We start from the raw sequence: 18,120 nt of genomic DNA on the forward strand, positions 1-18,120 counted from the left end.
GGGAAACTCTATATCGAATTCGGCGAGGCAAGAGGCGACTCGCGACTCTCGAAAACGTGCTCGTCGATCGATTTAAAGAGATCAAGTAAACGTGCCATATGCGCGCCAGAGGTGACCATGGAATTAAAGGGATAAAACTGCTCGAATCATTTAATAACTGAAGAAAGGAAAAAAATGTATGGTGGTTTGGCTACACGAATTTATAAAGACAGATTTATCTCTAGAAATGTATGACTGAGGTTTAGCTAGCGTTAATCTGATATTTATAGAAAAATTTACATTCTAAATTCAGATACAAAAAGGGATGGTAAAAGCCAGGCACATTTTTAAATTCCTTTGTACTTATTTTATCCTCTATATTTTTTTCCTCAATACTTAATTCAAAAAAATATAGATGAATTTAAAAATAATTTTGTCGTATCTAATATCTGTGCCTGGCTGCTAGCCCTTTTTCAATACCTGAATTTGTATTTATATATCAGAGCCTCTTTACGATTTTTATTATTTTAATTTAGATTATATCTCAAACTTTTTTTAAAATAAACTTTGATTTTAAACGATTGTCAACTTCAAGTTTTAAATGTGATCGCACGGTGCTACAAAGAGTGCTCTCGTAATATTTTTTTTTTTTAAGTCGCTAGTAAACCGGATGTGATATATACGCTACGAGTCCATATAAGTACGTTAACCCGCTTGGCAATAAATTTCTAACTGTTCCTTTTTTTTCTCGAGCGGTTCCTTCGTCTTCGTGATAATTTTAAAACGCCTCTTCCTCCTCTCATTTCGCTCGCCAAGACCGTTATCTCGATGTGCCGTATTTTCAACGAATAATCGAAAATGTACCCAAAACAAAAACCGAGAGACCGATCGTTCATTTTCATCAGGCAATGAACCTCGCTTGAGAGAGGCAATCTTGAAACTCTTAACTCATTCTCAACTCGTGCAAATTGCAGCGTCATTATCGAAATACTTTCGACGAGCTCTTTGTACTAAATTTGCTCTTTCCGCTTTTCAATTTTTATTTTTTTCGCGCATCAAAAATTCACATGTTATTAATGAAAAATTAAATATATTCAATTTAATATATTTAATTTTTTAATTTATTAATTGCAAATTTCATTGAAAGGAATTTGTAGCAAATTCATTACATTATAAGATTTATTTCCAAATTTATTAATGAAATTGATTAAATACTTATTATATTTATTAAATATCTAATTAAATTTATTAATTTATAATTAAAAGATAAATTGCGAAACATGATATACTGATATTGATAAAACAAAATTATTAAAATTGACAAAAAGATGGACAATTTTTTTACGAAATTACTCGCCTAATATATTCGTCGTCGCCGTATATTTTAATCGTACCGGGCCCGTGCTCTTAATTACTACTAATGTCGAGTCTTTTAGTGAGCGTGAAAGAAAGTAATGAAAGCCCTCGACGCACGAAGGGAAGAAGCTTAGTAGGCGCGATGATTTCGAGGATAGTCGCGGAGGCGGTGGTACGGAACGACCGAAACACAAACGGACACTCGTTTTTTCGCTCTTTATATTCAGACTGGAAGTGATTTCACGCTTCGAAGGACCTCTCTTCGACCTCGAGACAGGATCTAGGCGAGGCATCCTGCCAGCGATCCTCCTTCCTCGCAAGCTTTTATTTGTTTGTGTGTGTTTTGTCGTCCGCTATTTAACTTAATAATTTCTTTCTCGACTTTCACGAGTGATTCACATTTTTCAGTGATTATCGCACATATGTTATTCTTGTTTATTATTTTGAGATATATGAAATTAGATTTGTTTCTTATTTTTTTTCTTTGAAATACGTTGTTATCCCCCCATAAAATAGAAAATATTTCAATGAAAGTAGATTACTACAGTACTACATTAATACTGCGTAAATAAAAAATAAACATTTCTCGCAAATTTAGATAGCGAATAAAGATACGTATTATAGAATTTATAGAATGTAGGGTTAGAGAGAGAAAAATATGTGATATATCGGCAATGAAAGGAAAGAAAATGCAAAGAAGCATAAAATTGGATATGGTCAATGGTGGTTCAAGGAGATCGCGGTTATAGCAGCAGATGGACAATAATTTGCGCCGACTTGCTTGCTAAAAAGAGTCTGCGAATAGTCTTGTCGTCCTTTCCGTTGCGATCAAATTCGCAACGATTCTCACAAGGAGCCGTGAGAGACAGGACGATTGGCTCGCGATTCGTAACCCTCGTCGACTCGATACGGTTAGTTTTTGCGGTGTCTTGGTCTACCGGTCAAGAGAATCGGTGGAGAAGTCTCTCTGTGAGACATCTCGGGAGAATCGCATGCTGTAAACGCACTTCGTGTAACTATTGATGAGACTCAAACTTTGAAAGGAGAACATGACTGAAATTTGATCAGGCACCGAAGAAAAGTATTGTAAAGGATATTTGTTACTTCTTGTGTTATTTATTTAATTCAGTCTCACTTTTATTATTTATTTCTATATTTAATTTTATCAGAAAAATATCTAAAAAGGAACTAAAAATATGAACAGCTTTTTTTAATATTTATGAAGAATTTGCACTCTTAAAATTCTATACATTTACGTATCGTGCCGATTTAAAATAAGATCGAAAATACAGTTTTAACTGCAAGTGCGATATAAGCGTATAATCGGTATCCAAATGTTTGCTTAATCAATCGTAATCGCAAATCACTAGATATAAATAAACCGTGAATCATCAATGGTCATGGAATGCGGACGACAGGAAAGAACGGTTTTTTCTCCAAACAGTCGAGTGACTTGTGTGGTTACTTCATTGAGCCAGGACTCGAACGGCATACAAGTGTCACTGACAGATTTATAATATCTTTACCGTGGCACTTAACTGTCAATGGGATTATTGTCAATTTAATGATGAGCGAAAACGTGGTAGCAATCAAAGACGACGATTGAAAAGGGCGCATTACATGGTGCGTCTTAGCAATGCACTCTCTAAACACGTCTATGAAATGAAAAAAAAAAAAAATGATTAACGATAATAATCGCTTTAATTGGATAATTATTATATATAGGTATAAAAATTTCGTCGGCTTTTTATTAAGCTCTGCTTTCAATACAGTTGTCAATATGATTGCTTTTATATAAAATCAAATGCAATAATTCTTTAAAAAAATTATTTTTAGGAAAAGTGTCTGAATAATTACAATAATGAATATTTTGATTAAAAAAAGATATTTTGAAATTGCATAAAGTCTTTTAAAATACGATAAACTTTCTACTAACTTTTGTCAGGCTGCATTTTACGCCTAAAATATATCTTGATTATCATATAAAATTTTAATAAATTTTTAATGTATTATTTCAGGTCTTGTATTTATATATTATGCAAGACAAATAAAAAAATTAATTTTTTTTCTTATATAACGAAAGCTTTACTTTAAGATGTCGCATAAACGCGATATTAAAAATTTGCAAATGTCAAATCGTATGCAAAAAAAATGGGTATATGACGTTCGCGTGGCGGGCCAGACCAAACGGACATTCGAACCAGTTTTCGCGAAAGTGAAAGGGGTCGAAAAAGCGGGTCTCTCGATATGAATGTCCTTTAATTAAAGCGGCCGGGTGGACCCTTTTCGAGCGGGCGCGTGTTTACAAAGTATTAGTTAATATACGGTAGGACGCGCGAATGGGCGCGTGCTACCGTTAAAAAGTGAAATGCTACTGGGCGAGTTCGTTTTGGCCGCATTGTGGACATCATTTGCTGGTCCTCGATCGCGGACGTTCACCCTTCTCATTTAGGACCGTCCCGATCCACCGGAAAGATCGTAATTTATCGCCGCTGCCGTCACGCGCTTTCTTGCTACTCGTTTGTCTGGACGTGAATGACAGTTAAAGTTTTTCACGGGAAAGAACGAACCGTTGAAGTTTTCGGCATTGGTCGAATGCGGTAGGTACAATTTGCGAAAGTTTAAAAAAAAAGCAATATACGGGAACCATTATCGGTAATTTATCATACATGGACGATTATTGTAATGTACGACATTTTTAAGATGGATGAGATTGAATGCAATACTTGCGTTCTTCTAGATTTTTTTTATTATAATCGAATCAGAAAATACGACGAAAAGTTTTTGTCACTAGCAGTTTCCCTGGAGGTACATGTCTCTTCAAAATCTTAAATTAATATCACAGAAGAAAAGGCTTTAATGTATATGTGGATTTTATTGTTCGAATAAAAACCTTTGCTTGCTCCATCACAGTGATAGATAGAATATTTCGATTATTAGAAGTCTAAAAAATGATTGATAGAAATATGTATTAAAAAAACTACTTGATAGATCGTTTAGCTGTCGATCGCAAGCGATTTGTTAGAGTTGATTCCATTTGAAACTTTGTTGCGATCAGGTGCTGTCCCGATGTAAACTGGTTCTATAGTTAATTCAATCAATTAAACGTATAGTGGGGCGCGTTACACGTGTATCGGTGATAGATAACCATTAAGCGTACATTCAATCGCGCACCTGGAGATATTCTGCTATCGATTGAACGGAGGGAAGTTTTGACTTTTAAAAGCTTAAAAACATTTTAAACAATTTATCACAGAATTTGGACAATATTCTATGTATAATTTTCAAGTTATATTTATCACGCAGTCTCTCGTATAATGTTCTTCGGTGATGAATTAAAATGTAGAAATCCCTGAAGAAACACAGTAAATTATTAGCTAAAAAGAGGCATTACTTGAAACCTATAAATATTCATATATGAATAATATGATAAAGAAATATTCATATTAATTTTCATATATTTTCACTTTTTGAAAAATATACATATATTGTATATACAAAGTATAATTTGCAGCAATTTCAATGATTTATCGTTAATCACTTAGTAGATACTAATCGAATATCCGTTGCATTGTGCGTAACGTTCGAAAATCCATTTATGCAGTAATGTTTCGTCGATATTCGATTTAACGCAAGTATGGTTCCGAGAGAGAGGGCATCGTATTACTATTATCGAAATGACTAGCTAGGATGACAGCCATTAAAACCATGAACCAGCTGCTTCCCTTTGCATAGGTTCCCCCATGAGTTAGAAGACCCCACGGTGCATCACGCATTATAATTAACCATATAGCAACCGCGTCGAATCACCCCCATGCATCGTATCATCGTAACAGATAAGTAAACTACCCACCTACACGGGGTTACTGTTGAGAACGTTGCTACGTTTGCTTATTATACGGTTTAGAATCATGTTGTCTTGCTGCATAAATATATATATGTATTAAAGAATAGATATTTATTGAAGATTTATATTTTGCATATATCTGTATTATATATTTATATATGATATTTTTATATATTATATATTTATATATAATTATTATATAAAAAATATAAATATATATATATATAGGTAATAAATAATATTTATATTTTTATATATCTTTATTTTAGATTTGTATTAGATGTATATTTTCTTTTTTGAAATTAGTACACAAGTTAAATTCCCAATATCTTTTCATCATTTAAGTCATTCAGATATTATTATGTATATTTGTAATTTTAATTTATAATTTTTTTTCGTAATCAAGTATGAGATGGTATTACGTAGCATTATGGATTATACACGCATATGTATGGGTAGTTATGGTTTTCGTGTCACCCTGTAGTTCACCCCCATACGCATATCGAGACCACCATAGCACGCGTCCAGGTGGATGTTACAGAATGTTCGTTACAAAATACGATTCGTGTTGCTCAGCTGTCTAATTTTCGACGATTTTGACTCGTTCTCCACGTGTCGATTAGGATGTGTCGATGTAACATTAGATAATGTCAATTCGCCTGCTGCTTTTTAACGTCTGTGTACTGTATTATTAATTTAAAAGACTTGAGGCAGTCACACGAGGCAAACATTACAGCGGTAATGACGGATGCGATGTATCTACTGTTTCAATCGATTAGATTTCTGCTTGTTGATTAATTTTATAGCACTAATTGAATTAATCACGAGAAAAGGGATGTCTATGCAAGATGTATCATGCGTAATTATGCGAAAAATTTTAACTTTTATATTTTCCAATACACACATCGAGTAAATAATGAAATGGAGAAAAAGGTAAGGGAAATATAGAATTACATAATAATCATTTTTGATCGGCAAGAAGTATATTTATCACAATTATCAGTTTTATTATTTAACTTGTTATAGCACATATGTCTTGTATATAACATTTAAAATATGCATTTTTTTAATCTACGATATTCTTAACATATATACCTAAGGGAAGGAAATAAGAACAATAGATAAGAATGAAAGCACGATAGTTTATTATTCGCTTAAATAACTAGATGACTAGAGGAATGTCCTAATTCTAAAACGAAATTTACATAGGACTTTCTCCTGTCTCTCGTGCGACAAGAGCGCGAAGAGATACGAGTTGATGTTTATTATAATCAATTAGTCTTTGGAGGCGCTGCATTGTTGCTTCCTCGAGGAACCAACCGTTTCAAGCTTCCGATGGACCATCGCCGTCGTAAAAAACAAAAAAATAATCTTTAATATTTGTTAAAAACCGCGTCGATAAATCGCGAGTTTGAGCTATCGCGAGAAACACCTTCGATCGATTCGCTGAAGACAATGATTAATTAATTAATTAATCGATATAATTAATCGTATAAATTCTAGTTGATAATATGGCGATTCTTACAATGGGTCCATCCACAAAAACCTCCAGTAAATCACTTGACAAATTATTTACAAAAATTAATTAATACGTCCGTCACAATTAACAATTAAAATTAAGAGAATTAGTCCAATAATTGATCAATGATAATAGTCAATAATGCTCGAAGAACGAAAATAAATATACAAGATTTCGTAGCACAGACAATGTCTGTTCTACTAAAATGATTGTTAAGATGTTGTGCACACGCGCAGTTTATGCTTACATTTAATTTCCCTGTAATTATACTGTGCAATATACGTTTTGAATTTTTTCTCTCTATAATCTTGAAAAAAATAATTCTAATATTTTATGTAATACCTTTTAATGATATATGTTAATTTTTTTTTTTTTTTTTTTTAAGACAGCTAATTGCTTGCGAGCGATTCTTTCGACGTTCGAGTTCAAGCATGTTCAAGTTAACATGGCGGTTTTTTCGTCACCGCAGCAAAATAAGAGAAAACCGCACGTGTGCACGAGTAGTCTAAGTATATATGATCGTTTCTGATTCGACGTCATTTTCTACGTGGTCTTTTTTATCGTGGTGGTCGTCTTCGTTGTTTTCGACGATTCTACATTTTGTTGCTTCGTCACGTCTACCGAAGTCGTCAAAGGCTTCTTATTCACGTCGGATATTTTTCGAGATCTCCAGTAATCTGTAACAAAAATATTAAAACGGTATTGAATGTAAATGACGTGAAACGTCATGTTACGAGAAAGGTCGTAAGAATAATAGTGTACTAAAAACAAAACTCTTTGCGAGAGAGACCCACAATAAGAGCGTTCGTTCTATTCATTCGGTACATTTTACGCGGCATGAATAGATATTTCTGTGAGGCGCTTTCGCGTAACGAATATATTTTCAAGATTCCGTGTATGAAGTTTTTATGGATTGATCGGGGTCGTCGTATTGCGACATCGCGTAACCTATATAGAAGCTGTTCGTACGAGAGAAGCACAAAATTTCCACAACAAAGACTACACACGCGGGAATCGTCTTAGGGCCACCCTACTTTCGATCAGGTAACCACCTGAGCATCCTACCCTCTTTTTTTTTCGATTTTTCTCTTTTTCTGACTGACTACTGACAGGTGCGACTTAATATTAACGGTACTATTTCGAGAGTAAAATCTCCTTATTTTCTGACACTTCACAGTTGAAAAATTTGTGTTAAATTTAACAAATATCACATGTTCCAAACGGTCCACAGAAATTTTTGTGTTAATTTAATTTATAATACGGATATGTTAAATGGTGACACGAATATTGTGTTAATATTTTAACATAAAATAAATGCAAACTTCAAATAAACTTAAAATAAATTTTGTGTAAAATTAACATAGTTTTAATGTAAAAATTAACTAAAAAAATTGTTAATTTTACATTTTATCACTCCCACTTATATTATAAAGTAAAATTAACATTTTTTTCTGTAAATTTTAACAGATAAATCTTGTCACTAATAATAATACGGAACATATTTATTGTGTAAAATTAAAAATAGATATACATTGTGTTATTTTTACACTTCTTTTTAGTTGTTTTAATAATTTAACATTTGAGTTCAATTAACATAACAGCAATATGTTAAATTAACACATGAATGTGTTAAATATTTAACACAAATTTTAACGGGGACCGTTACTAACAAGAATAAAACACAAATTTTCCAACTGTGTTCGATAAAAATGCGAAGAATACAAGACATACACATTTCGTTGCAAAAATTTATCAAATCTTTAAAATCTATAAAATATTTATAAAATATCTATAAAAATATCTATAAAATAGATAAGAAAATGTGTGAAGAAATGGAATCATTTGTACAATGCGTTTATATATCATGAATAAGAATATTTGAAAATAATTTTTTTTCTCAAGGAATGTGTGGTGTGCGAGATTTAATCAATCATTCAGTTGAAATTAAAGAATATTAGCATTCGCGAAACGGCATGACGAATCGGATCGCGACTCGATCCGACAAATCGACGAAAAGAGGTCGAAAAAAATCCACGCAATGGCCATATGTCGAAGACATGATCCTTTCTCTCCGCGCTTCTCTCTTTTTGGCAATGGCCCCGCCATATGGCGCGCGAAACCGAGCTCTCTCTTGATCAACGTCCACTCTCTCTCTCTCTCTCTCTCTCTACTCTGTCTCCTTTTCTTCGGTTGCGTTCACGATTTCGCTTGTCAACATCTGTTTCCACGCCTCAACGTGCCGCGAAGTAGATCCTAGATGCGTCATGGAAGGCTCGACGTTTACCTGTCCATATGTCTCGAGCGAGATTTCATCCCAAAAGTTCCCTTTTGTTCGCGGATCCGAACGGTCCTCCTTCTCTGACGCGTTTTTCACCCGAAGGTAGGATCTTTTTCGAATTGCTCTCCAAGGCGTCTCCGATTTTGCAGGAGAACCATGCAAACGGGAATCTGCTTTAAGTCGCGATCGAAAGGATCCTTTTGTCGATTTTCTCGTCGCGAGGATCGAGAATGTCAAAGGTTTTCTATTCCAAGACGCGGAAAATAATACCGCGATCCACACCCCTCGTTTCTTATACGATACGATCTCCGCGCTTATTTTTTTTCCCCCGTTAATCGTAAAAGAAAATAGAATGCTTTTCTATCATTTTCACTCGATTCGGATCGAATGGGTATAAAAGACGAAAATCTAAATTTTTCTTTATTTAATTTTGTGTTTTATTTTGTAAAGATGTGTAAAATATTTTGTTTGAACTTCTTTTATTTTGGATTAGATACAAGAGATGAAACGCGCGTATCAAGATATCAAAAGTCACTTTTTTATAATGGATAAATTATTAAAACAAATAAGATAAATAGATAAATAATAATAGATAAATTATCAAAACAAATAAGGAATATCGTATCTTGTTAAATTAGCAAACGTAACTTTCATCAGTCTGTTAATTCTGAAATGTTAATTAAGCGGGGGAGTTAGTGCAATTAGTATAGTCCAGTTCTTGTGTCCTATTTGCATCAAGTGTAACTTGTTTCAGCAGGTGATGCGCGACCTTCGAAAGGCCCCGCGTGGCATGATACTCGCGTGTTCGCGGGATCTGATTTAATCGTGGGAAAAGACGTTCCAGTCGTCATGGGCCCGTAGCAAGGGCTAACAGGTGTCGGTGGAAAAAGAGGTGCTGGTTGCACCGTCCCGGTCCGTTGAATTTTCGAGGGTCGTCGCGTTCCAGTCCAAGGAGTCATCAGTATAGAGGGGACTATCAGTGCAAATAGACAGAGGATCTTTTTCGAGAAGTTGAAAAAAATTAATCTTTTTTTTCCCCTCGCGCGCGATATGATTATCACGCACACGTGCGTCAACATATGGACCGTGTATTCTTAGTCTGCGGACCATTTTGAATACCTGTCTATGATTTCAAAGCGGATATTATTACATATATTTTTATGAAGATTCTTTTTATAAAAAAAATATAATTTTTTTTTTAATTATATCCCGGATAAAGAATATAAGACGCATACAAAGTGGCGTACGTTTATCAATTTTTATTCGTCTCGCATGCAGAGGCATGCAAAGTTTTGCACTTGGTCGAAGTAACATAATGTCCATTGTGCACAAAAATTCATGCGATTAGGTAGCAAAAGCGTTAGGTGTGTCATGCTGCAGGAATCCAAGGAATGCGATCGCGGCCTTCTTTTACTCCTTGGATATATCGGAGCCCTTCGATGACTCACGACAGAACCCTACAGGTCGGTCGCCTTAAACGCATGATTCATAGTCGTGATTCACTCTCGATCTTTCTTCCCTACCTGCGTCATTACATCGCGTACGTTGATCGTAGAATGCGACTAGCAACTGAAGTTTCTCACGCGACCGCACGAATCACACGTGTTCACTTATCTTTTCTGATAATGCGAGCTTTTTTTTGTAGATATTTTCGAATAGATACAAGTTGCGTGCGGGCGGATGATTTCCGATATATGATAAAAAAAAACTCAAGTTGCATTCGCTGCAAGCTAAATTTTCTAAATAAAAAAAAAAAAGGTTAATGGTGAATTATTTTTTTTTGTTTTTAATGTAATAAAATGTATCAAAATATATCACACAGCTGAATAAATTTTTTTTTAAATATATGTTTTATGAAATTATTTGAGAAACTATTCATGAAGAGATTGCAAAAATTATCTATTTACATTTTGTAAATAATTTCAAAAAATACTGAATCACTTTCTTTCTGAATCTTTTTCTGTAATTCACGATTAGACCATATTATTTACAACAGATTTATATTTACGACACGAATTCGAAGAACTTATGCATATAAATTTTATAAATAGAATTTAAAAAAATATACGAGCTTCTAAAAAAACAATATAAAATTCTAAATTGAAAAAAATTTTCTAGTTTAGACTAAATTATCCCTGTGATGGCTCTCATTTACGACGCGTGCTCCTAGCGTAAGAAACGAATAGCCTAACAGGATGAAAGGTTCTCTGAAAGAACGCGTAAAACGGGTAGCCAGGAGTACTCAGGTGAGGGATATAGCCATTGAAGCTGGGGAGGAGGAGAAAAGGCGGAAGATGCGACGAACTTAGAATAAGAAAACAGGTCGAAGCCACGCGACCAGACCGCGTCTGCGCGTCCGACTTCCCTTTCTTCGGCAAGACTTTCCCGCCAAAAAGTCGTGTTTCTATGACGCTACAAGCGACAGATTCTTCGCACTTTCGTTATAGCATCATTCAACGAGCTAAATAATAGATTATTAATTAGAGTGAGAAGAGGCTAATTTTTTTTAACGTAGTTTAACTTTTTTTCAATATAAATTGCAGAAAATTGTTATGATAATAGAATCGCGAATAATTTGGTTGCAAAATTCATTTCTATCCCAGGGAACATTATAGTGACATGCCTTATATTGAGTTATATGTAAAATATGTATATTTTTAGTTCAGCCACGTGCATTAAAGAAGACGCTATGGCGAGAGAAAGTATTTCTCGAACACGCTTCGTAATTCATTCTCTTTAGCGCAAGCATTCGCCTAATTTCCGTCAGGTTTATCGCTAAAATTCGCGTTGATATTTCGCGAGAGAAATGTTGCTCACCGTGAATGCTGGTCTGCCTTGAATACGGATTATTTCGCTTTTTGTTAACGGACGGCTCGCTCTTGTCGTTGTTCCGCCTCTGGTAATTATTCTCCTTGTCCTCGGAACAGGGATCCACTCCCCATCTCTTGGCGAACTTGCTCCTCTCCTGCTCCAGCGCTTCCTGGAACATCTCCATGGTTTCTCGCGGGTCCGGCTTGCCGAAGAGGCAGCGTGGTACTCGCGAAGCCATGGTAGTGCTCGGTAACACCGTATAGTAGATTTCGCAACAGATCGAAGCTGCCAGCATCTCGGGTTCCTCTTGTATTCTCGTTGGATTCGTTTTGAGTCTAGGTGGATTCCCCGGCAACTGCGTATTTCAACTCGAGATAATTTCACGCGCTCCGCACTTGGTCGTGGCACATAAGGGACGTCGATTCTCCTAGTTTTCTCTGTTCAGCGTCTTCCGCGAGAACAGGGGAATCTTCGATGACGTAAATTGCGCCGCGCCCTTCAACTTTTCTGTGAAGTTTCTTCCTCTGATGCTTTGGGATCACTCTTCTCGCGCGATGTCGGCCCAAAACCAACCGACCGACCAGTCTTTGATCTTCACCGTACGACGGTCAGACTCGTTCTGGTGGGTATCGTTCGGGACGATGGAACCAGCCGGCTTCGATCCGTTTGAGCAAAGCCACGAGGTCCGGTAGTCCCCACTACCGGGTGTTCAAATTCAAATCTGATTGGTGCGCCTTGCGAGTTGCGCCGTAAAAATGGCGCGAATTTTCTCTAGCGACATCCTAGTCGCACGCACGACGACATCCGCATATGCGTTCTCCCTTTAGTGCGTACGATCACCACGTGTACCCTCACCATGTTCTCAAGCTCGAAACCGTCCAACGGATTATGCTAAGCGATCTCTCGGCCTTGTGGTAGGAAAGAGCGCGTGCGCCATGAAGCGTACCATTTGCCTTTTTTTCTAAGTAGCGCCATGTATAGAACGATCACGATCGAGCCTCTCTCTCTCTCTGTTTCTCTCTCAGATCTCTTTTTTCTTCCGTCTAACTTCTTTCCGGATTACGTTACTGCGTCTGATCGATCGTTGGAGTGCGCAGAAAGAATCTTCTACTTTCTCGTTCATTGTTTTTAGCCTCAATTTTAATTTGCCTCTTCAAATAGTCTTTTATATATTAGACAAGAAATAATTTATATTTCCATAATATGTTACATGTATTTTCAATGGTTTCTTTACACACACACACACACACACACACACACACACACACACACACACACACACACACACACATATATATAAAAAATTTAGTACTATTATTTTATTTTATTTTTTGTAGATGCTTTGATGAAACATTAGATATAACTTGAAGCTATATGTAAAGCTAATATGAAAATAATATAAAAGTTTTATTCATCTTTTTATTAAAGTTTAATGAAATTTGAAAATTGAATTTTATTTTCGAGAAAAGTTTACGGAGGAATAAAAATGATTTAGATCGCGTATGCGCGCGCACCAATGAGATTGTAGGACAATTCGCCCAATTGTTGTTGGAACGACTCTGCCTTGAGCATTTTTGCGGGAAGTCGGGTGTTCTGTAGCAAGAAGAAAAAACGGTCGTCCGAGCAGGTGGAGCAGCCGGAGAACGAGAGGGAGAGACCAGAGTGGAAGCAAGTCCTGGGCAGAAAATCGCTCTTCGAGTCGCCGCAATCCTCTTCTCGAGCACATAGAATTTTTGGATAGACGTGACTTACACGTGAACAGACGATAATAATCATTATTGTGCGATTTTTATATCATTAGATTCGTAGGTCATGAACAGCTGATTTTAGTATCTTTTCGTAAAATCAAGATTTCTTTGCTTTTTATTTTATATCATTAAATTTCTTTGTCGAATCGTCTTTGAATTGTCCATATTAACGCGATTTAGTCATCTTAACCATGATTTTTATATTTTTTATACATTCTCCGCAAACACCAGATATTATGTAACAGGTCAACGTGATTTAATGCAATGGGGTCGTCCATTCTATACAGGACATTCAGAATGCAACCCAGAAAGATCAAGGTCTCACCTCTGACTCTCATGCGTAAATTTTAGTTCCTTTGAAATCTTCTTTCATCAAAAATCGATGAGATTGCGATTTGACTCGAATTCGTAGAAAAAACGAAACCTGGTGTCATAAATGCAATTAACCAACCATGAATTCGCATTTTCGATCTCGACAAGACCTGTTTCTTTTGCGTTTTTTTTTTCTTAAGCTTCTCGAAAATATTAAAAAGATTTCAAAGAAGATTATCACTAAAAACATATAATTACGATACAATTTTTATTTTGAAAATGAGTGGATTAAAATGTATAAAAAATATATATATATATATATACTATATGTATTTTTTAATTTTAAATATATAAAATATATAAAATTTTAAGTGATGCCTGTACTTGCATCTCTGCATGCAAGTCCGAGTGGGCGAGACAAGGGCGATATGCAGATGAATTGGAGGGATGGGAGGGTCAGGGGAAACATAAATGCGCCACTGTATGCGCGTACGTGAAATAAAGCGTGATGCAGGCCGCCGCGAGATTCGAGAACGTGCAATTACAAGCATCTCGCGCGATACCGGGATGATTGTAACGCAACTTGGCCGAGTCACGCTTCGCTATATCACGGCCAGACGCATGATGGGGGTAAATTCGACCGTTACAAAAATGCATTGCGGGGCAATGCGTGTGCGTGCACACGCGCATCGCGCGTCCTCCCATTCGCCACTCGGACAGGTGAAACACCATGACCACCGTAGCCAGCGCCCGTAACGATCATTAGGTTTGTGATTGCTTCTTGAGATTTTCCACCGTAATATCCACACTCGTTCGGTTATTACTGCTGATTATTACTGCGTTTCGCCCCGTAATTGTTTCCCATGGTATCGAAAATGCCGACCATTATCAGTTCATACGTGGAATATCTCGGTCATACGAAATGCACGTGATTCTATAAAGATTTAGGAAGGTAAGCAACGTATTTGCTTTTTAAATCTTTGTGATAAATCTCGACGTTTGTTCTCCAGCGCGTAAATCGTTTTTCTCGCTCTCGTTTCGACGCAACCGTTGGATCTCCGAGGAAATGCCGACTTCCTTTCTTGTTTAAACACGGGAGGAACATCGATATCCGTGGGGGATTTCGAGTTTCGAATGCCCGCGCTCCCTATCGGTCTCCCACTTCCGGTCCTGGTCAAGCAGACCGGAACACTCAGGGTCCCCGGGTACACCGTGACGTCAGAGCATCGTCGAAAATTAGGGAGAAACTTATCTGCAGGGGTTCCAAGCCAGGATGTAGTTAATGCCGCGACTTTAACTCATACTAAAGACGATTACTGACCCGATCATTTTTCACGGTTATGAGCAGTCTAATGGAGAACATGCTCACGAAATACGTGAACCGATTTTTGAAAATGCCAGACGTTCTACGTTACCGTTTTTTTTTTTAATCGTTTCTTATTTTATTCGTCTTCGATATTTTTATGCGAGAAACTGATAAAAATATGAAAAGAAAAGGAAGAAAGAGAGAGTTCTCATAAATTATGCTGTTATATTTTTTAAATATAATTTTACATTGACGTTTATAAATTAAGAAGTCTAATTTTTATTTTTAGAATGTATTAATATTTTTCTTTGTCGCTCAAATTGATAGTTACCATGCATACTTCTGCTTGCAGGCACGATTGCGGCGGAAGAAAGCGTCTCGTGAAAAGATGATCGACAGCTGATACCGGCAAGGAGGAAGAAAAGGAGTGAGAAACATCGAACGGAACGAACCAAAAAGTCGCGAAGAATAAGGTAAGAAAATTTGAAACTCTACCCTTTGGCCATCGGCGCGAGCACCTGGGCAGCATATGTGCCAAATATAAAAGGACGAATGCGTCTCTGCGGGCCGATCGTTTTCTTTCTCCCCCTTTACCCCCTTTCTCTCTCTGTCTCTTCGCAAATTCTGTGTGAACTCGGAAGATCCCAAAAATTTTGCGAAATCATCGGTGCATCTCGCGTGGCTTTTTTCCAGCGTCGAAATTATTGGGAGCGCACCGCGTGTCAGTCGATCAGCTGTTGGCTATGGTTGTTGCTAACCGCGTATTAACCCTCCAGATAACGTCAGATAATGAAGAATATGAAAAAACGACAGATTTACAGTAAAATCTTGCTTTCACGGTTTTATCAGTGTCAGGAAACGCTGTAACATCTCATGGCAAGATGTTTCATTTGCTCTTCTTTTTAATATTATAATATCAAGTTTAATAAACTCACTTATTATTTGAATTTTGAAAATCTACTTCATATTTATGAGAGAAAGAAAATGTATTATTGAAATTAAAATTATTAAGAAAATAACTTAATATTGTGAAGTATAATAAAGCTTAATATTATTATTTAATTTAAATTTAAGCAATAATATTAAGTTATTTTTTTATTATACTCTCAATAATGTTGAGTTATTTCCTTAATAATTTCAATTTTAATAATAAATTTTCTCTCATAAATATGGAATACATTTTTAAAATTAAAAGAAAATTAGTACGAGAAAAAAATATCTTTTTGAACTTAACATTACTCTTTTAGCATTAACAAAGATTTTTATCAATCTTTTATTTCGTGGCAAGACAGTCACTGTACTTTATACGCGTGCACCTATAGACTAGTCTAGGATGAAAAATGATGCAGGAAAGAGCAAGACGAGGGGCAGAAACTGGACAATAGGGTTCGTGTTTGCAACCACCTGTACTCACAGGTAGACGAAAACATGTGTGAGGAAACAAGGCCGTCTTTTCCACGCGTACGTTTATATCAGACGGCGAAAACAAATAGAGGCTGTCGCGTGGGTTTCTCGTGGCCACTTTTGCGTAGAAATTTGATATATTCGGCCACTATTTCATCATCTGCTCGCCGCAGAATGCCCAGTGCGCGCGTCAGAGTCGATTATCTCTTGGTTCCTCTCATGAACGTCTCGAGATGAGAGAGTTTAACGATATCTTTTTATACATTCCTTGGAGTGAATTCTCGTTGTCCGAAAACGCGATAGAGTTTAACGTTCTCGGTGTCTATAGAGTGTCGCGTTTGTCATAGACACCGGGGATAAGTGGTGAAGGGATGTATACGCAAACAGCTGCCATTCGGTTGCAGATGCTCTGGAAATTCTGAAATTCCAACCACGTCGTAAACATCCATGGCTATTTACGACTGTATCCGCACGAAGCTGTGTCTTTTGTATACAAGAAATTTTCGAAGAGTTTGAAGTTTGATTGTTTTGACAAAAAAAGAATTTTACATTTGTAATTGAATTAATACATTAATAACACATTAATTAAGAAACTTTAAATTAGACAGCAAAAGACTAAATTAATCGCTCTTTCTCTCTCTCCCGCATATAATTTATATTTTCCTTCAAAAAGATTTATTCTATAATATTTATTCTGTTGCTTAGCGATCTCTTCAGTTATATTATTAATTGAGATTATATCGATAATATTTAACGGAGTTTATGTAAAAATCGGGACAGGACATTATTTTTGCACGAGAAAGTCAATAAAATCAAGTCGCTTTTATCTCGTGTTCTTGGAAAAATAATTAATTTGAATTTATTAACTTTTTGCATCTTATATATACATGCGTTTTTCTCTTATTCGTTCTGTTTAACACGGCTAATTAAATACGTCGGCTGATTATCGTATATATACATATAAAGTTAAAACGGTCGCGAGTAATTGAACCAGTTTTATCCACGGCACAAAAATCGTGCATGCAAAGGAAACGTTTAAGACAGGATGTTGCTTTACACTTTGTATTCTGCTTGCGTGTAGCCAGCGCTCTTTATTTCTCTCTTCAATGTCGTACGACACAGAAACAGACGTGGAAAAATTGTCGGTTAGAAATTAGCTGCTTTTCTGAGCGAGCGAGGATGTGTAATGACACGAGCGCTGAAGCTCAAGGTCGACGTCGCAATTTCAGTCAATTTAGACCTCCTATAAACCCCGTACGCATTTACATCTCTGCGAACTGTAATTTGCACGCTTTTTATGGATATCGAATTAATAATTGACGTTTTTTTTCGTTGATGCGAACATTCTTTAATGGCTCGTCCTTTGTATTCGAAACATGCGAACAAAAATTGCTTGCCTCTCATTTTCCCTATATAATTATAGGAGAGATTATTCTACAAATATTGTTAAAAGTAATCGAAAATTCAGTATTTTAAATATGCGTATATTTAATGGAAAACAGAAATTTAATTATGTGATAATAGAGTTTTGTGTGCAACACAGAAGTAGACACTATTGTC

General features: G+C 36.0%; 2 protein-coding genes across 5 annotated transcripts in view; one reads left to right on the forward strand and one right to left on the reverse strand.

The window, feature by feature from the left end:
- Window positions 1-18,120, forward strand: part of Hipk (Homeodomain interacting protein kinase) — a 104,850-nt gene that overhangs the window by 21,290 nt on the left and 65,440 nt on the right. For all 4 annotated transcript variants that reach the window (XM_083044627.1, XM_083044625.1, XM_083044624.1 and 1 more), the window contains exon 4: window positions 15,509-15,629. The gene's annotated coding sequence lies outside the window, so the exon portion shown is untranslated. The remainder of the gene's footprint in view (window positions 1-15,508; window positions 15,630-18,120) is intronic.
- LOC145939411 (uncharacterized) lies at window positions 6,191-12,413 on the reverse strand. Its single transcript, XM_083043700.1, has 2 exons — window positions 11,797-12,413; window positions 6,191-7,378 (listed from the first exon to the last, which is right to left on the reverse strand). The coding sequence occupies exons 1-2, from the start codon at window positions 12,083-12,085 to the stop codon at window positions 7,245-7,247; spliced, it is 423 nt and encodes a 140-aa protein (XP_082899826.1). The 5' UTR covers window positions 12,086-12,413; the 3' UTR covers window positions 6,191-7,244.

The sequence above is a fragment of the Prenolepis imparis genome, unplaced genomic scaffold (genome assembly GCF_030444845.1).
Source record: "Prenolepis imparis isolate NDT839.2.m4 unplaced genomic scaffold, iyPreImpa1.0 SCAF_8, whole genome shotgun sequence".
In the NCBI taxonomy this organism is placed as follows: Eukaryota; Metazoa; Arthropoda; class Insecta; order Hymenoptera; family Formicidae; genus Prenolepis; species Prenolepis imparis.